Source organism: Cricetulus griseus, assembly GCF_003668045.3.
Source record: "Cricetulus griseus strain 17A/GY chromosome 1 unlocalized genomic scaffold, alternate assembly CriGri-PICRH-1.0 chr1_0, whole genome shotgun sequence".
Classification (NCBI taxonomy): Eukaryota; Metazoa; Chordata; class Mammalia; order Rodentia; family Cricetidae; genus Cricetulus; species Cricetulus griseus.
The window spans coordinates 221,402,703-221,425,652 of NW_023276806.1; the positions used below are offsets into that span (position 1 = coordinate 221,402,703).

The 22,950-nt window shown below is 41.0% G+C and overlaps 1 protein-coding gene across 1 annotated transcript; it reads left to right on the plus strand.

Moving 5' to 3' along the window:
* The first annotated feature begins 49 nt into the window (after positions 1 to 49).
* LOC100760157 (sterile alpha motif domain-containing protein 9-like) lies at positions 50 to 20,020 on the plus strand. The gene is made up of 2 exons (XM_035451632.1): positions 50 to 341; positions 14,979 to 20,020. The coding sequence occupies exon 2, from the start codon at positions 15,000 to 15,002 to the stop codon at positions 19,743 to 19,745; it is 4,746 nt and encodes a 1,581-aa protein (XP_035307523.1). The 5' UTR covers positions 50 to 341; positions 14,979 to 14,999; the 3' UTR covers positions 19,746 to 20,020.
* The last annotated feature ends 2,930 nt before the right edge of the window (positions 20,021 to 22,950 follow it).

The window sequence follows — 22,950 nt, forward strand, 5'->3', positions numbered from 1 at the left end:
AAAGTATTTATTTACTTGTTTTCTTGTCCATTATAGCCCTGAGGGCCAAACCCAGAGCCTCAGGCATGCTAACAAGTGTTCCACCACTGGCCTATAGACACCAGCCCTAGGACTGACTTGACTGTGTGCTAAAACAAAACCGAAAATACTTCCTCATTCTGATCCTGCTCCAGAGTCCTCAGAGGCAGAGCCCCGAAGGAAATGACTTTGCAGCTCAACAGCTCAGGGTTTTTGTTTTAGAAAAGGATCCTTAGAATTGTATTTGAAGAAAAATAAGGGAACATAGTTTCAAGTGACTGACTTCAAGTTTCTGGAATAAAAAAGCTTTCAGGGAAATTCTGGTAAGTTTCTAAATTATTAAATCTTTCCTCATTTATATGCCTATAATGGGAAAGCTATTTCTTAAAGTTCTAGCTGTGCTTTTGATATCAATACTTGCTTACAAATGAACCACTATGTACAAAATATTAAGTTAGTAATAGCCACACACTACACATATATTTACATTGAACTGACTGGAGTACATTTGACTGACATGAACTTGTAAATGCTTCCTGGATGGAAAAGCTTCATTAAGTACAATTATGATAATGGAAACTGGTCAGGGTAATGAGTGGGTTTCTCATTGTGCCAAATGGGAAGTTAAGAAACACAGAGAAATAACACAACAGGAGTCAGGCAATTAAACAATAAACAAACAAAAAAGGTTGTAGTGGAACCAGCAGTCCAGGGTGATACGCCAGGTTCTACCTTCCTTTTCTACATAAGATTTTTTTTTAAAGTTTTGTTTGCAGTTCACCAGAGGCGATGCCCTCCAGAGCTAGCCTTGTAAATCTTCCATTCACATATCAGGCAGCTACAGAGCTGAAGAAGTGTGTGGGGGGTGGGGGTGGGGGGTGGGGCGTGGTCTTTGTTGCTGTTTTGTTTTGTTAGTGTGTTCTCTGGGAAAACAAAACCAACTTTGTATTTAGCTCCAGGTTGTCCCAGCATCAGGGAATGTTCAGCTGTGACTGACAAAGTTCTTTTCCTTTATGCAGTCCTGGAGAGAGAGAGAGAGAGAGAGAGAGAGAGAGAGAGAGAGAGAGAGAGAGAGAGAGAGAGAGAGAGAGAGAGCACCAGCGAGCACCTCCCTAGGCTCAGAGATGAACAGTGGGGCAAGGACCCCTGAGGTGACAGTATGCTTGTCCTAGCTCAGCACCAGACAGTGAAAATAGATAGCCCTGTTGGCATCCTGTGACTGCTTAGAGGAATTAAGATGGTTAATAACAAGATCTGTGTTCACTCTTCACAACCGGAAGCCAAGGGTTCTAGGCAGCAATTCGACATTCTCAAAATGTTCAAACCATTCATAGCAATTTGATTTTGCTTCATTCCAATACTACACGTCCAGATGCTCTTAAAATCTGTCAGGAGGCAGAGGCAGGCAGATCTCTGTGAGTTTGAGGCCAGCCTGGTCTACAGAGCAAGTGCCAGGATAGGCTTCAAAGCTACACAAAGAAACCCTGTCTTAAAAAACAAAAACAAAATAAAACAAATATGTCAGGTACAAAGGATTTTAAAAGATTTACTGAATAGCATTGTTTGAACTGTATATTCTGAACTGCTAGAGCAGTGTGGGGAATTTTTGACATTTTGGTGTTTCCAAGGGAATTTTTGAAGAGTTTAGCATGTCATATTGAGACAAGGTCTTCCACTTAACAGGGTTGAGATTCAGGGGGTCGACATGTCTCCTATCTGAGAATGTCTCTATCCTTTTGGTATCTACTGGCAGACTCTGGTTTTGAGTGGGCAAAAGCAGCCCTGGATCAGCACCCGCAGTCTCTTGGCCGCGCCCACTGCCTGACAGAGGGAAGGACCACAGAGGGAAATTCCTGATGTGCAGTGCTATCTGGAATACTGACTTTGGTTGAAATTTCTGTTTCCCTTTTTGGTTTTAACCCAAAAGGAAATCTGTCCCCAACCTTCTAAATAAGCAGAGGGAGAATGGATAGTTAAATATTTAACTGAGTGCCCTGTACTGAGAAGGCATATTGCTTTTGACCCTGCCCCATGAGTCTGTGGGGCAAGTTCTCAGCAGGGAGGTGAGCTTAGGCAGAGGGCGAGGCTGGAACACTAAGGGGCCTCACCCAGGGCTACCTCGTAGTGCCCTCCCTCTGGGACTGAGTGCCCCAACAGGAAGCTGAGAAAGTACATTGGGAAACTGTACGCTTGCAAGGACTGCAGGAAAAAAAATATGCTGATTCATCATCTTACCTTTTCCTAGAACTTCCATTTTGTGTGACCAATTGGTGGAATCTGGAGGTTGTGCTAGTCTAATGAGTGGAACACTAGAGAGATCCCGGATGGCTAGATCCCGTAATTACTGGGTTAAGATGAGAAAAATTCTTTGACCCACAGAGGGCTTTCAAAGATGCACATTTTCATTGTAAGAATGTATTCCATGCATTCAATAAGTTTAAAAAAAAAAAAAAACTAGCCAGTATATGGCATTCTAGGTGACAGACAAAAAGCACAAAAATGAGGTCTCATGTAGAACATAGAACAATGGTGAGATGAATCACACAAGATAAATAAGTGAAATATATGAAGTATTTGTTTGTGATAAGTCCTCAATAAATAAAAATTAAATCTGGGACGGGAATAGGAAATACTGAGAAATGGGACCAGTAAGCCAGTCAGTGCGCCACGAGAGGGTAATAGTTGATTAAAATAAAAAGACCTTACTACTGGAATTCAGTTGTGGAGAGGGAGGAGGGTTGAGCAAAGGAGCCAAGACAGGGATGGAGAGACCTGCAGAAACAGTGGACCTGACCTATTGAGAGCATGGAGACCCTAGTCATAAAGCTGGGGAAACAGCATTGGACCAAACCAAGCCCTCTGAATGTGGGTGCCAGCGAGGAGGCCAAGACAGTCTATGTGACCTCTAACAGTGGAGCCAGTCTTTATCCCTAGAGCACAAATGGACTTTTGGAGCCCATTCCCTATGGAGGGATACTATTGCAGCCCAGATACAGCAAGGAGGGTCTAGACCCTCCCCCAAACAATATGACAGACTTTGAAGGTCCCTGGTAGAGAGCCTCACTATCCCTGGAGAGGAGTGGGGGTGGGTTGGGGTGGGTTGGGTGGGGAACATGGGAGGAGGGGAGGGCGAGGGAATGGGGGGATGGATATGTAAATATGAGTAATTAAAAATAATATTTTTTAAAGAAGAAACAAATAAATAAAAAGACCCCAAGAAACTAAGGAACCAAGAACCATGGGTATCCAAGGGGAATTCCAGGGAGATGAACAGCCTCAGAGGGGCACTTGCACTGTGGGTGACTAAGAAGGCCAAGTATAGCAGAGGCGTAACAGCATGCCTGCTCATGTAAGGCATTACACTGTCAATCAGATGGAAGCTACTGGGGAGAATGAACAGAACACTGGCGTGATGTCAAAGTATTTGTAACCCAGTCCCTCCAGGGGGATTTAGAAGAAGCTCGGAAAGGATTGAAAGCAACAAGAGGGAAATTAGTAAGGGAACGGCAGAGCTATTCCCGCAATTTAGCAAAGACCAGAGTAAGAACTTGGACTCAGAGGGAGAGGTGGCAAGTGATGCCGGATGTACACTCACCAGCTGAAAATTTACCTCCCAGTGCAATTAGCATGTGGAAGAGGAGAAAAGCAAGCTTGCAACAGACTTTTGGGTGTTTCTTTTATTAAAATGGTTTGGGCATGGGGAAAGATGCCAGCTAGGGAAAGAGCATCCCTTTCACTATTCTATGAGGTACATGTTTAAAAATGCTTGGGATATAAAGTGAAGGGGAAACACACACTATAAACACTTCCTAAGCAGCAATCTACCTGGTTGAATTTTAATTTACTGTGATGTTAACTTTGCTGGTGGTTTTGTTTGAAATAATATTTTCTCAACAAATATGATTTTAGGAAAACTGTACAAGGGCCATCTGAAAGGTTCAGGCATTATGCTGGCCTGCCCCTGTTACCTGGCAGAATCCACTCAGGGAGTACCCTGGTCAGCCCAGGGTTCCGTGGGAACTAAGTTTGCATGGAGGTGTAAAGGACCCCTTTAAAAGACAGACCCCTGCCCACGTAGCCCTCTTCTCTCTTCAGCTCTTCTCTTCACTCACACCTTCTTCTCTGTCTCTCTTCTCTCTTACTCTCTGCCCTGCTCTGTTCTTCAATCTCTCTCTCTCTCTCTCTCTCTCTCTCTCTCTCTCTCTCTCTCTCTCTCTCTGTTGCTCTCCCGCCCTACAATAAACTGGTTAATGTGCTCTATAATCCATGTCCATCTCATGGCATTTCTAATTTAAACACAATAATAACACCATCCCTGTCTTTCCTGTTGACTCAAAGAATGTGACTCTTCCACATTCCAGGACAAATAGCTCCAAGAACACACATTTCACCTTTCTAATATAAAAAGAAGTTTTCAGAAAAGCCCTGGTAAGTTTCTAACCTTAAAGGGCTCATTGACCCTCTTTAACAGCTACCTTTAAAAGCTAATATATAAAGCCAGTTGCAGCCTCAGCGTTTGGGAGACTGAAGCAGGAGAATTGGGAGTTTGAAGGCAGCCTCAGCTACATAGTGAGTCTTGAGCCTGTCCTAAGCTATATGAGACCCTGTCTCACAAACAAACAAAAGCTAAGTCTGAAAATTAAAGCATATGCTTCCAAATGCATGTGCTATTTCTTAGAAAATATTCTAGAAGGAAAAAGAAGTATTACTTCTTTCATGCATGTACTATTAGACGGCTGGTTCTGTCTGCAGATAGCCTGGTGAGTGAGCATGCATAATGTTCTGGAGGTGGAAGGGTCTGGGCCTGATCAAGAATCTAAGCATACTAAACCATACAGAACACCATAACCAACTACAAACTATATACTATACAATTATGTCAAACGTTACATCTAGTCAAAAAGAAGCTCACAAACTTGAATCACCATTTCTGCCAAGTCTTTCCTTTGTAGCCAGCATGTAGTGACTATAGAAAAAAAAATGCACATTGCTGTAATATACCCTTCAGGAAAATGAAACCAACTGCTCTGTGGTTTCGTTTCCTCCAACTGTGCATGAGCACAGGGTGTGCCCGTTTGGGCTCCTGCCAGGATAAGGCAGGGAGGTCTGGGCTGCTGCACAGGCCCAGATACCTTGTCAGTAGCCATGACAACATGCTTCTCTTACTCTGCTGAAAGCCTCCCTACTGCCCTACCCCCACATTGGGTAGCAAAGCAAAAAGTTCTTTGGGAACAGACTGTAGAATTGAGAACTCATAAGAAAATTGAAGGCCACAATTGTTCAGTCTAAGTATATGGTGGAAGATTCTCCAAGCTACACCTGCATTTCTCTCCCACATGGACACAGGTTTCCTGTGCATTTCCTCTGAAGCAGGTGAAGGGAAACCTCACTCATTTTCCTCCTATTGTCCCCTGTTACAAAGTAGCCTGGCTGGCAAGAGACCTACTGTGATGATCAGTAGTTTTCCCTGTATACACAGTGTAGCTCTCTGCTCAGTATAAAAGGCCTGTGGGTTTAAACATATGCCTACACTCCAGGATTTAAAGTTGAAATCCTAAAAGCAGCCAAGGAATTATGTCAAGGTATTAGTAACACCTCTACCCAAACCATCGTCACCCCAAACTAAACACATAGCTTCCTGATTGTGTTCCATGGACATATAAAATGTTCTTTAGACTGATAGAGGGCAAAAGTCATGTGTTAGTGTCACAAGTACAGTAGCTGCAGGATTAGGATGTAGCTCAGTGTAGAGTATATACATACCCTATGGTTCTAAGCCCAGCAACAGAGAGAGGAAGAGAGAAAGAATGAGGGAGGAGGGTATCCTACAAAACATTGCGTTACTTTTCAACTACCATTGTAGAGATGGGGATCTGAGGGAGTCTGTGATGTTATAAAGGGGTTATACCTTTCCTTTTTCAGTCCTGGGGGTTGAATCAGGACCTTCCACATGCTAGGCGAGGATTCTTCTATGGAACTATATCCCGCCACTTTTTTTTATAACATTTTAATTTTAGTCAGAGTATCACTAAGTTGCCTGGCTCTTCATCCTTGAACAAAGAGGAAACTTCTGTAATAAGAAAGAGAGAACATGACAGCCAGCTTGGGGAGAACAGATGACAGTTACTGTATTTGAGAAGGATTCCTCTATTTCTCTGTGCTTCAAACAGCAAAGGACACAACAAGGGAAAGCTGCCATTGTATGAGGCAATGTACAATGACAAAGGTCGCAACAGCCCCCATCTCACACACTTGCCACATAGGTATACACACATACCATATAAACATATCCACACCCATGCCACACAAATAAACCACACACACATACACACACACACACACACACACACACACACACACACACACGTACTGCATTAACACAAGTACGCCACATATAGGTATACACACATATCACATAAACACTTGCTCACACATGCACACAAATCCATTACACACATACACCCTAAACCATTACACACAGCACATGTGCACCACACACATACCACAGAAACATACACTGTACCTACCACAAAACACACCCCTTACACAAAGGCACACACCTCTCACTTAGATACATAGTAGCCAGTAAGCAGGACATCTTAATGTGCTGCCCTTGTAGATGGCTAGGGTATAAAAAAATGACTGTAAACTACTGGCCAATCAAGAAGAGGAAGCCCGGAGCTTGTTCTTACAATCTTGGTGATACTATAAGGAAGCAGTTGGTGAGTTACTGGGAAAGGTTTTTGGCCAAGAGAAGAAACCACCTAAGACAGACCAGGGCCAGTATGTCAAGAGTGACAGGAACATCTTTAAAGGAGGGTTCATTTTCCTAGAACGGCAAGGGTCTTTGGAATTGTAGAGGGCTGAGAATCTTGGATAGAGAGAGACCTTCTCCAAAGAAAAGCCATGCTCACTCGGGAGCAATAAGTAAGACAACCACAGCTGATAAAGAAATCAGTGGTCAAGGCTGGGCCTCAGATCCCTGAAGGATATGTTTACTAACTTCCCTTTTTAAAAAACAATGCTCTTCTCTTAGTCATGGTGAATAGTTAACTTAGAAACTACAGTTAGGTCTGGTCTCTGGATGATAAAACAGAGATTTCCAAGTCCTTTGCTGCATAGACATTACTAAACCATGAATTTCCAAAAATAAAACTAATTGTTTCACTACTCAGAAAAAAAAAATCTCAATTTCTTCATTCCCAATTCTTCATTCAATTTCTTCTTACTCACCTATGAGCAAAAAGCAGAAAACTGTCTATTTTCTACATGCTATATCTTAGTTTCTGGGGCAAGATTAGAAAGGCGATTAAGTAAAACATATTGTGTGTAGACCATAAAAAGAAAACTGAGAACAGGGAAGAGTGGATGAGGGTGTGGAAGGGAGGAGAGGGGAGTCTTGTTTAACATTAAATGTTGACAAAGGCCTCAACAGAGGCCTCGGTGAATGTGAGTAAAGGGCGGAAGGGCTGAGGATAGGAGCAACGTTGGCGAGGAGAAGAGAGTAGTCTAAGCAAAAAAAAAAAAAAAAAAAAAAAAAAAAAAAAAAAAAAGCCAATATAACCAATTCGGCAGTAACTGGTGTGTGTAAGGAGCAGCAAGGCAAGCTGGTGCCTGGGCTAGACAGAGTGGAGGCAATTGTGTCATAAACTCCGCAAGTGAACAGAGCATGCAGAACACTGAGAGAGACTTCAGCTTTCACCTCAAGTGAAACGAGAGGTCACTGGAAGTTTTCAAGAAGTCTGGTGAATCTACTTGCATTAAACAAAATCGTGTTAATTACTGTGCTGACAATAAAATAAGGCAGGGAGTTGGGACAAAACCAGAGCATAAAAATGAATTACTGTACAACTGGTTAAATATGCTAAGCAAGAGCATGTGGCTTAGACCAGAGTGGGGACAATGGGTTTGTGAGAAATTGTAAAAAACAGGATGCACAGGCAAGCTGAGACTGCAAGTATAGTTTAATGCAACAAACATGGGTTGTGAAAGCAGCCAGAGGTACTGTCATGATAATGTGACATCTTTGTGCCTTCCCATGGGGTCAAATTGAATTACAATAAATTCACAAGGTCCAGTGGCTCCAATGGCATCAATTTGCCAGGCAGTCCTGTTGTTGGTTGGTTTTCACTCTTTTGATTCTTTGAGGACCTGCCACCCAACTCCCAAATACATCACACAGAGGCTTATTCCTTCTTATGAATGCCCAGCCTTAGCTTGGCTTGTTTCTTTCCAGCTTTTCTTAAATTTTGCCGACTACCTTTTTGCCTCTGGGCTTTTTCCTTTTCTTACTTCTGTGTATCTTACTTTCACTCTTACTCTGTGGCTGGCTGGGTGTATGCCTCTATGTGGTGTGCATTTTTCTCCCCTTGTTTACCTTCCTCTTTTGTTGCCTGATTCTTCTCGGTTCTCCTACTTACACTCCCTGCCTGCCAGATCTGCCTATCCTTGCTCCTGCCCCCGCTGTTGGCCACTCAGCTCTTTATTAGACATCAGGTGTTTTAGACAGGCAAAGAATCACAGCTTCACAGAGTTTAACAAATGCAACATAAACAAAAGCATCACATCTTTACATCATTAAATAAGTGTTCCACAATATAAACAAAAGTAGCACACCTTAAAATAATGTTCCACAACATGTCTTTACTTTTGTTATTTTATGGGAGCCAGGACAGAGTTACACCCTTCCCCTGGTCTAGAATGTCTTAAGTTCCTGGGCTCCGTTTAATATTCCCACATGTCCCCACAGTCCCAATTCCTCTTGTAAACTTAAAGGGTGGCACTCTTTCTACTCCCAGGGGTAAATTACTCATCAATCTGTGCAATGTAGGTGGTACCAAACAGATGTGCAATTTGCTGGTCCTCTAGGGCTGTGGCCATACTCTTCCCTCAAAATGGAGTTAAAGATTGTTTGGGCTAGAGAGATGGCTCTGGGGTTAAGAGCACTGGCTGTTCTTCCAGAGGTCCTGAGTTCAATTCCCAGTAACCACATGGTGGCTCACAGCCATCTATAATAGGATCTGATGCCCTTTTCTGGGGTGCAGGTACACATGCAGAACACTCATATACTTAAAATATAAATAGAATTTTTTTAAGTCCCTATGTTATATAGTACGGAATAGCTTAGAGCAAGACACAGCCTGATCTCAGCAATAATTTTAGTCTATTTTTAGGGTTTCTGTTACTAGAGTAGCAAGCATTGAGTCACTTCAACAACAGAAATGTATTCAACTTTGGTAATGATGCCAATTATAATGGATTAGGTTCTGTCTTAATGAGCTCTCATGTTAAATAATGGCATGGAAAACAACTTTGTCCACCATTAAGTTCATATTCTTAGGTTAACAGAAGCTAGAATATGAGCACAGGAACTTGTGTAGAGAGGGCAGAGTTTGGTCCACAAGTTCATAATCACAATGGATTAATTCTGTCTATCAAGCTACCAATAATTAAAATAAAACTAGTAAATGTGTGCATGAGCGACCTCTTGAGCTGTCTGCAAAAATATCTTAAGTATATAAAAAACCAACTCCAGCAGTCAGGAGGCTGTGGCAGGAGGTTCTCAACTTTCAGTCCAGCCACAGCGACATGTAGACTTGTCTATTATTTAGTAAATTCTTGTGTGTACAAGTTTGTGTGTGCGTGCATGCCCGTAAGGAGGCATCTGCGTGTAGAAGTTGGAAGTTGACATCAAGTACCTTCAATCACTCTCATCTTGGCTTCTGAGACAGGACTCTCAGCGAACCTGATGCTCACTGATTAAACTAGACTGTCTGGTGGACTTTGGGGATTCTCCTGTCTTCCCTTTCCCATTGCTAGGATTGCAGCTGAGAGCCCAACTTTTAATGTGGTTCCTGGGGCACTTTCCCTACCAAACCATATGTCCAGTCCCACAACAGACTAAAGTTTAAATAATATGAAATTTATATTTTCAACATCCCATATGAAGAAGAGTAATTTTTAAAGGAAGCCTCTTTTTTAAAATGACTTTGGTAAAAACCTTTAAGAATATACTGCCTATGCCATCACTGCTGTCTAGTGCTCACAAATGTGTATTGCCTGAGATGACTGAATTAGCTGTTTTTGTGTTGCTCTAACAAAATCCTAACAGAAACAGTTTAACAGAATGTATATTGTGGCTCACAGTTCCAGAGTTCTGTTTGGACTCGTGTTCTTAGGCGGGACCTTGCAGCAGCAGGAGTTTACACCAGAGGGAAGCTGTTCGTACCATGGTAGATCCGGAGGCAGAGATGGAAGTGGGACCTAGGGGCCAGAAATAAACTTCAAAAGCCTGTTGGTAGTGATCTACTTCTGCCAGATAAGCCCCAATTCGATTCCGTAACAGTTTCACAGCCCTCCCAAACATTTGAAACACTAGAATCTCACCAGAACATGAGCGCTGTGGATGTCGGTAGAGAAGTAGGATGGTCAGGGGTTGGCCGTCAGCCTCCAGGCTAGAAGTGTCAGCTACTGGTTTGCAGTTCCTTGTCCAGGACAACTCCAGAGCAAACTAAGGCCTTGACCCTTGCTTCAGAGGAGACTGTCCTCTGCTGGAGCACACACACCATGTTCCCGAGACCACAAAGCAGGCCTGTGGAAACCTAGGTAGACTGTCACTCAGCCCCTCAGTCAGCCTCCACCTCCCACCTTTAACTTCACATAAGCCAGGTTCACACTTTTCTTCTACTCTTAATTCACCCTCCTCATATATCTCAGTCTGACGTCACTTCCTGTGTCTTACACCTACCACAGCTTATTCTTATAAACATTTTTAGGATGCTCAGGTAACTTGTATGATTTATGTTTTTAATTCTTTTACATGGAGTGTGAGTGTCATGAAAGAACTTTACATCATGCCTTGGATGCAATAAACACTCAAGAACTTTGTATTGCATGAATAAAAGGAAGTGAGCATTGATTTCTGAACACAACACATACTCTGTTTGGTGGAACTCCTGAGACCACCCTAACTGCATTCCAAAATAACAGAGTTGATCATCTGAATGCATTTATAGGGTTCCTTGTGCCTATTGCTCATAGTCATTATTTAGCTTGGAACTGTTCATGACCTCAGATTGAAACCAAAAGAAACCAAGACCATTCAAGACACCAAGACAATCAGGAAGAAATTGAACAAAGTTAGTGAAAACACCTTGGTGGCTGCAAGGCCTATGCCAATAATTCTGATAAATATCCCACCCATCACTAGTGTATTTCCTTCTTTGTCCCATCCCTGCTAAATTTATATTTTGTTAGACTTTATAACTAGTAGTTTATGCATTTATAATTTAAACAGACATTCCTTAAATATCATTTTTTAAATAAAACCTTGACCTTAGCTTAGGCTTGTTTTTTCTTAAATATCTTTAAAATTAGTTTTGTTAAGTCAGCCTACAAAGCATTTTAATACACTTTGTTTTGTTTATCCCCCCCAATAGTCTCCCTAACCCAACCTGTCCCACTGTGCTAGTTTTCTTCAACTCCATGCTAGCCCTCTCTAGACTTTCATGTCCCATGAATTCTATAGCATCCCCGTTTTGTTTCTGTCAAGATCTCCTTTCCTTCTTATATTTCCCTTTCTAGTTTCACACAAACACACACTCACAGACATACAAGAAAACTCACACACATACATACACAACTCTCTTGCACACAGACACACCTTATGAAAATTAAAATCTAAGTTCCTCATTTGAGAGAAAATGTGGCATTTGTCTTTCTGAGCCTAGATTACTTCACTCACAGTTCCATCCATTTTCCTGTAAATGCAATAATTTTTTTCTTTACCACTAAATAGAATTCATCTGTATATGAGCCCAACATTTTTTATCTGTCCACCTATGGATGTACTTTTAGGCTGGCTCCATTTCTTAGTCACTGTTGTAGTGCAACAATAAACAAGGAGTGTGATGAGACTTAGAGTCCTCTGATCACCTAGGGGACTAGAACTGGGTCATAATGGCAACCTTGTCTTTAGTGTCTTCTTCATAAACTGACTTCCACATTGGCTATATACCAGTTTTCATCCCCCCTGCCCGCCCCAGTAACAGAAAAGGTTTCCTCTTTCCCTACACCTGCCAGTTTCTGTTGTCATTAGTTTCCTCAGTGATTGCCATTGTGAATATGGTGAGATGGAAGCTCAAAGCAGTTTCAGTTTGTATTCCCCTGGAGCCTGAGGATGCTGACAAATTCTTGTTCAGATTTTTTTTTTTTGTCACTTGTATTTTTATTTTGAAAACTGTCTTGTTCACTAGCCCATTTAGTGGCTGGATAATTTGCTTTGGTATTTTAAAGTTATTTGTGTATTCTAGACATCAGTCCCAGGTCTGATACATAGTTGCCAACAACTGTCTCTCCCATCTAGTAATTATTTCCTTAACTATGCAGAAGATTGTAAATTTCATACCATCCCATCTGTCCATTCTTAAGATTATTTTTGTGCTACTGGAGTCCTTTTCAAAGAAATCTTTTGCTTATGCCCTTTATCAAAATTCGGGATCACAGCCTGTGCCCCAAGTCAGATCCTTTACTAAGCCAATTAGAAGAGCCAAAAAGGTGGAAATCAGATAAATAACAGTTATTCAATGTAGCCTCATTATCCTTCACCAGGGTCTTAAAGTGAGGTTAAAGTTAAAAGAGAGGGCCAAGGATTTACACCAGTAAGCAGTCAAGGTGTGAGCCCAATCACCAAAGACCCATCACTGCTTGGGCTTGAGTCTCAGACTCCACCTACCACAGACCCATCACTGCCTGGGCTCAAGTCTCGGACTCCACCCACCACAAACCCACCGCTGTCTGGGCTCCAGTCTCAGACCCTGCCTACCACAGAAGATCCATCACTGTCTGGGCTCAAGTCTCATCCTATAAGGTGTTCTGACAAGTTCTTAGAATTATGTGACTTTTTTCAAAGTCTCTCTGGCTGAAGACTTTTCCTTCTCCCAGTATGAGATTCCTGGAGGGAAATCTCCATTTCTTTGGGGTACTGTATTTCAATAGTCTGAGAGTAAAATTGAGAGTCAAGGGTATCTCTTTAGAATAGCCTTCATTTCTGCCAACCTTGTTACACACGTATATCTTGCAATATTTTGGCTATATTTTCCTCAGTTTCACATCTTACATTAAGGCTTTTGATCCATTTTGAATTGGATTTTGTCACAAGCCATGACATAAATACAACAGATGACAAGTTCAGATGTTGACCCACCAGATCAATAACTCTCTGATGGAGGAACCTTGTCAAGCAAGGCTTAGGGGACCACAGACTCTGGAAACTGGTTGCTTCTGTCTATAATTTTCTCATGTGCCACTACATTTCTTCCCTAAGGACTACTATGATTATTTTCTCGACTGCCTATTTATTTCATGCATTTATTCCATCTTCTGGGCATGTATGTATCTGTGGATGCTCAGGAAGATGATTTCTTCTTCTTATGTATAATTCTGAAAAATAATAATAATGCTAGGATATTTTCATAGCTTAAACTGACATAGAAAAATTACAGTCTTCTCAGTTCTAAGACAAGGTACATACAATTAGCTGATTAGAGGCCTCAGAGCAAATTTAAACTAGACTAAATGTGTCATAAGTTAAACCTTCACAGATCATACACAGGACAAATTCCCAAATATCTAATTGTAGAACCAAGGTCAGGCACGAAGCAACTTTGGTGCCAGTTACCTGCTTACAAAGTCTGGCTGATAAAGACCTACTCTTACACAAATTCCTCAGCAGTTTATTTCCATAGTTACTCACTCCCCTCAGATGTACCTTTTTACATTGTTTTCCTTGGGAGGTATATAGGGGGAGATAGAACAGGAGGAGAAGGAAGAAGAACTTGAGAGAAAGAAAATGATAATCAATACATATATGAGTCTTATTCCCTCAGATAAGTAAAAATTATTCCCAAGTGCCACTACTCTGATGTGTTGCTAGAGTTTCTTTCCAGCCAGATCCCACCACCTTTAATCCCCAAATAAGCACACAGAGATGTATTAATTATAAACTGATGGCTAATTCTGTCTTAATGGTTAACCTATTTCTATAATTCTATGTATTTCCATGTGGTCTTGGCTTACCTGAGAATGTCTGGACCTGTTTCTCCTACATGGAATCCCTTTGCCACGCCTCTCTGCCTACCTTTCCCAGAATTCATCTCATCTCCTAGCCCCACCTATCTACTTGCCTCTATTGGCCAAACAGTATTTTATACATCGGCCAATAACAAACATCTATACAGAAGGACATCCCCCATCACTGATGCATTCTTTTATTACCCTGGGTGCAGTCCTGGTAGATGGACTCTCAAGTCTGTAGGATATTGTGTAGTTAGAAATATTCACCTTGTTCATGTGAATATGCAGGCTTTCCAGAGATGTTTTTGGTGAGGTTATCTTTTCCCAATGTGTCCTTTTACATTTGGGTGGAAATTTAGATTACTGTGACTGTAAGACTTAATTCTGGATACCCTTTGGGTTACTCAAATGGTTTATGAGTTTGTTCTTGTGGTAAATCCATGTATTATGAAACCTTCTCATTGCTCTTTATGTTTAGAGTTGTTTGGCCTATTCAGGTCATTATCCCATTAGCTGACCAATTTGAGTTTGGGATTTTTATGGGTATTCATGTATCTAAAGTTTAACTAAAATATTCCATGAAAAGAGATTCTGTTACTGGAAACTTTAGTTTTAAATTACAAAATCCCAGCTTCCACGCCGATAAGTCTGAAAAGGAAAGTAAAGACAAAAAGGTTTGTCACCTAGCTAGCAGTACTGCTAATTTCAGAATCAAGTTACAATGGCCTGTGACATGCACAAAAATTAGTAATGACTACAAAACAGTTTAAAGTTTTTCTTGAAAAGTAATCATATATGTATATATAATTTGTAGAATGTTGTAATTGGCTATGGGATTTCAATGATAAAATATAATACTAAAATATTATTGTATTATTTTATCCAAGGAACAAATTTGAAACATTGACATGAATGAACAAGTAACTGCACCTAAATTGGTCAAAGATTGGACCAAAGAACAAGTTAAAAAATGGATTACTGAAGACCTTAATATTGATGAGAAATATGCTGAGATCCTTTTCAATGAAGAAGTGACAGGGATGGTTCTTCAGGAATTAACTGAAAAGGATCTTAGAGAAATGGGGTTGCCTCGGGGTCCAGCACTTCTGATAAAACGTGCTTATAACAAACTGAGTAATGCCACTGAAAGTGACAATCAAGATTCCAAACAATTACATAATAAAAAACTCTCAATAAAAGAACACCCAAAGAAGACCAACAATGAGGAAGAAAAATTAATTTCATCCAACAGTGGTCATGATCTCAGAGAGATGGGACTGAATACAGAACAAGAACCAAGTCTCCTGAAAGAAAAGGCCTTAAGTGATGTATTGACTAAAGACATGGAAGGTAATACAGCCAAACCAGAACAGATGTCCTGCATGCCATATCCTTTTGATTCTTTCCATGATGACAGACGCTACATAGAACGTTATATTCTACAAGTTGCTGAAACAGGACCACTCAATCTTATAGACCCAGTACATGAATTTAAAGCTCTCACAAATACAGAAACAGCCACAGAAGAGGACATTAAGATGAAATTTAGCAATGAGATCTTCCGATTTGCATCAGCTTGTATGAATTCACACACCAATGGCACTATACATTTTGGAGTTAAGGACAAACCACATGGAGAAATTGTCGGTGTGAAAATACCCAGTAAAGATGTCTTTGTTAACCACTTCAATGAAATGATCAAAAAGTATTTTGAAGACAGTGACATCAAAGAAGCCAGGGAATGTATTCGGGAGCCACGGTTTGTGGAAGTCCTACTGCAGAACAATACACCATCTGATAGATTTGTCATTGAAGTAGATGTTATTCCCAAACATTCTATATGTAAAGAAAAGTATTTCTACATTATAATGCAAAGTTACACAGATAAAACTTGGAAACAAAGCAAAGAAAATTGTTTGTTTGTGAGAGAAGGTACTAGCTCTAAAAACATCCTGGCCAATGCCAAACAACGGGATAGAGAGTTCAGAAAATTTCTAGAGAACTTAAAGGCATGGACAGCATCTAGAAAAGAGGCTGAAGAGCAACAGAGGATGGTGACTAAGAAAGAGAGTGAGGGACTAAAGCTAGCTAAACTTTTGACCAGACACCAAGGCTCACTGGATAACTCTTACTATGACTGGTACATTCTTGTAACAAATAACTGTGCACCAAATCAAATAGAGCACTTAGATTTCCTAAAAGAAATTAAACTGTTTGCTGTGCTGGATTTTGATCCTTACTCTCAGATCAAGGGAGTGGTCAAAGCTTACAGAGAAAGCCGAATAGCAAATCTTCACCTCCCCAGTCAGTATGAGGAAAAATCTACCATAGAAGAGAAAATTTCAACTCTGAAACTTTTCGAGCAGCCCAGCTGGATCTTCTGCAATGGCAGATTAGACTTGAAGAATGACTCATGTCAACCTCTAGAGCCACATTTATGGCAGAGAGACAGAGCGTCTGGAGTTAGGAGACTGATCTCATTTCTCACAGATGAAAATATCATGGTAAGAGGGAAGGTTTTGGTGGTGTTTCTCTTGCTTTCTCCAGTAAACAACCAAAAAGATCCGCTCATTGAGACTTTCTGTGCTTTCTATCAAGTTTTCAATGGAATGGACAACATGCTGTGTATCTGTGTCAACCCACATATCTACCAACGGTGGAGTGATCTACTACAAGTAAGACTGGAAATCAAAGGGGAGTTGGCAGAACATAGCATTTCCACTTTAAATATACAACTGGTCAACAATACCATCCTTAAACTGAAATCAGTGATTCAGTCTTCAAGAAGATTCTTGCCCTCCTGTGGATCCTCCTCTGTGATCCTGGAGAAAATAGAGGAAGATACCCTGACTGCACTGGAAATCCTCTGTGAAAATGAGTGTAGAGACACAGACATAGAGAAAAATGAATCAGAATTCCTAAAATTTAAGAAATTGAGGGAAGAACACTTCTATCGAGGAGGCAGAGCATCCTGGTGGAACTTCTACTTTTCTTCTGAGAACTATTCTTCAGCTTTTGTGAAAAGGGATGGTTATGAAGAACTCACTACTTTAATACAACAGTGTGCAGACTCTCCTAAACCAGTATTTGCCAAAGTCATCAACCTGTACCATCACCCAGGCTGTGGCGGCACTACATTGGCTATGCATGTTCTCTGGGACTTAAAAAAGAAGTTCCGATGTGCTGTATTGAAAAATAAGGCAACGGATTTTTTAGAGATTGGAGAACAAGTAAGCAAGCTGATCAGCTACAAGGCTACCAGCCACCAGGATTACATCCCCGTTCTTCTCCTTGTGGACGATTTTGAAGAACAAGAAAACACCTACATTCTGCAGAATACAATCAATTCCTTCATAGCAGAAAAGGGTCTGAGATATGAAAAAACATTAGTAATAATTCTGAACTGCATGAGGTCTCAGAATCCAGATGCAAGTGCAAAATTAGCAGATAGCATTTCACTAAAATATCAACTTTCTCCCAAAGAGCAAAGAGCCTTTGAGGCCAAACTACAGGAAATTGAAAAGGAGCATAAGAACTGTGAAAACTTTTATTCCTTCATGATGTTAAAAGGCAGTTTTGAAACAACTTACATAGAAAATGTAGTGAAGAATACGCTAAAAGACTTGGATATTCACAGCAGGAGAGCCCAGCTCATTTCTTACCTGGCATTACTCAACTCTTATGTTACAGATTCTACAATTTCACTATCACAGTGTGAAATATTTTTAGGAATCATTTATACCAATAAACATGGAAAACCTGAAAGTGTAGAAGACAACATGGGAACATATTCCACACTTGTAATAAGAACAGAAGTTTTAGACTATGGGAGATATACTGGTATACGTATCATTCACCCTCTAATTGCCATCCATTGTTTAAAAGAGCTGGAAATGAGCTATGGAATGGGTAAGTGTCAAATCACATTGAATATACTAGAAGAGAAGGTATTCTATGACTCTGGAATAGGAAGAGACAAATTTAAGCATGATGTGCAAACTCTCTTGCTTACAAGGGAACGCAAGGAGCACGGAGCCGAAACAGATACTCGGTTTTCCCCCTTAATTGAAGAATTGAAGAATGAGGAAACGGAAAAGATCTTGACTGTAGGAAGTGATCGATTCCCACAAAATGCATTCATTTGCCAAGCTTTAGCGAGACATTTCTACATTAAAGAGAAGAACTTTAGCACTGCTCTGGTCTGGGCAAATCTGGCCAAAAGAAAAGCTCCTAAGAATTCCTACATTTCAGATACACTTGGTCAAGTTTACAAAAGTGAGATCAAACAGTGGTTGGGCAAAAATGAGAACTGTAGACTTATTAGTGTGGATGATCTAACACATTTGCTAGAAATCGCTGAAAAGGCCACCAAAGCATTCAAAGAGTCTCAGGAGCAAACTGATAATAAAGACTATGAAACCGAGGCCTGGTCACCACGGAAGTCCCAAAGAAGGTATGACACATACAACACAGCTGGGTTCTTCGGTGAAATAGAAGTAGGTCTTGACACTATCCAGATTCTTCAGCTCACACCCCCTTTCCACAAGGAAAGTGAAATAGCGATAGAGGCTATGGTACAGTTTTTATCTGGAAAGGGGACCATCTCAGACCCAAAGGATGAATATGGTGCTGTTCTCAGCAAATTTGCATCCCACCTACAGAATTTACAGTCAGAATTGAAACGATGCTTTGATTTTTTTTTAGATTATATAGGTCTTCTAAAACCAAGGATCACCCCCAAAGAAACTACAGAACTCTCTCTAATTAAGAAAGTTGCCAGGTATTTCAAGAAATATGCAGGACTTTTCTGCCGAATGAACACCAATTTGTTACAGGGCAAAGAGAACGTCTTACTACAAGAGGAGAATTGTAGGAAACGCATAGTAGCATGGAGAGCAGATACATTTTCAGGACTCCTCGAATATCTTAATCCAAACCACAAAGAAGTTGACAACATGGAAAGTATAGTGAAAGACTATACTTTTCTGTTACAGCACAGCCTAAGCAAGCGAGTCACGAAGGGGCTGACAAAGGAGACACAAAATTTCATTTTGGCCAACATTATTCTCAGTTGTCTAAAGCCCAGTTCCAAGTACATCCTGCCGTTTAACACACTGAAAACAAAGCTCCGAGAAGTCTTGGAACTCGTGGGCCTCGGTCATCCATATCCTGATCCCTATTTCTTGGCCTGCCTCTTATTCTGGCCGGAAAACAAAGAGCTAGATCAAGACTCCACACTCATAGAAAAGTATGTCTCGTCCCTGAATCGATCCTTCAGGAGACAGTACAAGCACATGTGCAGGTCTAAGAAGCCGAGCACACTGTTCTACCTGGGGCAGAAGAAGGGGCTTCACAGTCTTGTTCACAAGGCCGAAATCGAGCGCTATGTCAGTGAAGTTCAAGATTCAAATTCCTTCTGGCAGAGTGGAGTAGTGTGGGAAAAACGGGAAGTCAAAGACCTCTTGCGCCTACTGGATGGTCAGGCTGAAGGCAAGCTAATCTCTGTAGAATATGGAACAGAGGCAAAGATAAAAATACCAGTGACTTCCGTGTACTCGGGTCCACTCAGAAGTGGAAGGAACATCGAGAGAGTAGTCTTTTACCTAGGATTTTCTATTGAGGGCCCTCTGGCATATGGCATAAAAGTAATCTAAGAAGGCACATTAGTTCACAGGTGTTAATTTACATCTATTATTGGAGACACTCTTTCTAGTCCATAGCATTTGCATGACATTATTGGCTCAACTGTAATCACAGTTTGCTTCTTTTTCTCTAATCAGTCTGGGAGAAATAGCTAGGCCCACGCAGCAGCAATCAATCCATATCCTAAATATGCTTTCCCAGATTGCCATATTTAGTTGAGATGTTTCAGTTGATTTATGTGAGTGACACTCTAAATGGTCAATAAAATCTGTGTAAATTAAATCACTTTTCTGAGTTGTTTCTTCACTGTGAAACCAGACATTTAACTAAGAAGGATATTTGAACATAGTGCTGGAGAAAGAGCTCAGCTGTTTAGAGCACATGCTGCTCTAGCAGAGGACCTGAGTTCTGTTCCTACCACAAACATCAGGTGGCTCACAACCACCTAAGTTTGTTTGAATTCAACCCATCCCAAGCTCCAAGTGAGCCTGCTCCACTGTCCTTTCTTGCCTCCTCGGAAGGCAGACTTTTCACCACCTCCATATTAGATCCCCTCTTTTTTTGTTTTATTTGAGTTACAATACCATTGAATTACATGACCATCCCAGTTTCCTTCTCCCTCCCCTCCTCCCCTACCACCCTCCCAACTAAAACCCTACCTATCACATATCCTTTCTTCTATTCTTCCCCTGACTCAACCTTTCTGCTCCCTCATGACCTCTGCATCCTTCCTCTTCTTCCCTTCTCATTCTCGTAGCTCCCTCCCCCCTCTTCCCATGCTCTCAGTTTGCTCAGGGGATCGTGACCCTTTCTCCTTCTCCAGGGGACAAAGTTTGTCTCTTTTGGTCCTCCCTGTTTACTAGCTTCTCTGGCAGTGTGGATTGTAGGCTGGTAATCCCTTACTCTATGTTTAAAATCCACATATGAGTGAGTACATACCATGTTTGTCTTTTTGTGATTGGGTTACCTCGCTCAGGATGGTTTCTTCTAGTTCCATCCATTTTCCTGCAAATTTCAAGGATTCCATTGTTTTTTTTTCTGCTGAGTAGTACTCCATTGTGTAAATGTACCACATTTTCTGTATCCATTCTTCAGTTGAGGGGCATCTAGGCTGCTTCCAGTTTCTGGCTATTACAAATAGTGCTGATATGAACATCGTTGAACAGATGTCTTTGTTGTATGAATGTGTTTCTTTGGGGTATATGCCTAAGAGTGGAATTGCTGGATCTTGTGGTAGACTGATTCCCATTTTCTTGAGGAGTCGCCATACTGATTTCCACAGTGGCTGTACAAGTTGGCACTCCCACCAGCAGTGGAGGAGTGTTCCCCTTTCTCCACATCCTCTCCAGCATAAACTGTCATTGGTATTTTTGATTTTAGCCATTCTGACAGGAGTAAGATGGTATCTCAGAGTTGTTTTGATTTGCATTTCCCTGATGACTAAGGATGTTGAACACTTTCTCATGTGTCTTTCAGCCATTTTAGATTCCTCTATTGAGAATTGTCTATTTAGTTCTGTACCCCACTTTTTAATTGGATTGTTTGGTGTTTTGGAGAATAGCTTCTTGAGTTCTTTGTATATTTCGGACATCAGCCCTCAGTCAGATGTGGGGTTGGTGAATATCTTTTCCCAGTTTGTGGGCTGCCGTTTTGTCTTGTTGACTGTCTCCTTTGCCTTACAGAAGCTTCTCTCTCAGTTTCAGGAGGTCCTATTTATTAATTGTTGACCTCAGTGTCTGTGCTACTGGTGTTATGTTCAGGAATCGGTCTCCTATACCAATTAATTCAAGGGTATTTCCCACTTTATCTGCTAATAGGTTCAGTGTGGCTGGGTTTATGTTGAGGTCTTTTGATCCATTTTGACTTAAGTTTTGTGCAGGGCCAAAGGCTTGGGTCTATCTGTAGTCTTCTATATGTTTGCATCCAGCTATGCCAGCACCATTTGTTGAAGATGGTCTTCGTCCCTGTGTATATATTTGGATTGTTTGTCAAAAATCAGGTGTTTATAGTTGTGTAGGTTAATATCAGGGTTTTCAACTCTATTCCATTGGTCTACCTATTTTTGTGTCAATACCAAGCTGTTTTCAGGGCTATAGCTCTGTAATAGAGCTTGAAGTCAGGGATGGTGATGCCTCCAGAAGTTCCTCTATTGCACATGGTTGTTTTAGCTATCCTGGGTCTTTTGTTTCTCCATATAAAGTTGAGAATTGTTCTTTCAAGGTCTGTGAAGAACTGTGTTGGGATTTTGATGGGGATTGCATTGAATCTGTAGATTGCTTTTGGGAAGATTGTCATTTTTACTATGTTGATCCTGCCTATCCAAGAGCATGGGAGATCTTTCCATTTTCTGGTTAGATCCCCTCTTTTTTGCCTTCTTTTTTCCACACCCACATTTTCACTTTTTGTGCTTCTCAACATTCTCTGGGTGCTTGCAATTCTCCCTCCAAGGCTGTCTTATTTTCACCCAACATGCTCCTAATGTTTATTCTGATTTGTCCTTCACAATTCTATTCCAGAGTCTCCTCCACCAGGAACTCTTCTCTGGCCACCCAGAGTCCCTGCCTGATTGGTGGCTTCCTCATAGCAGTTTATAGAAATATAGCTTCCCCTTCTAACTTCTTTCCAGTGCAAGGAATAGTATCCCAGAGGTTCATTCACAAATATCGAATAGCCAGAATAGACTCAAACAGCATTCCAGAGTGTGCCCAATAAAATGAAATATATGGTAAGAGATATATAATATAAATGGTAGATTATATACACATATATTGTTCTATCTCTATATCATCTTAAATTTAACAAGCTACTTCAGACTTCAAAATGCTGTGCCCTGTCAAGGTTCTTATTTCCACCAAATCTGGAAGGGCTAATACTTTCCACAAACACATCCTGGAAGCCAGATGTGCAGCTGCCAATTTTCCTAAAGGCCCCCTTCCTCTACATTCTACCTCTCCATGTTAACAGACTCTCTGAAGCGTCCTCTGAAGTTTTTACCCAACTTCCTCAGAAGGCAGCCAAGACTAGGCAGTAGAATTTATAAAGAAAGATGTAGATGGCACTTACTATATTCTCTGCAGCTTGATCAACTGTGGGTGTCTGTGTTAATCACCAGATACCTCAAATAGCTGCTTTTCTGATAATACTTGAGATTTTTGTTTAATCTACACGTATAAAGATTAATAACTCAGAGTCCAATTAATAATATGTTCATTTAGC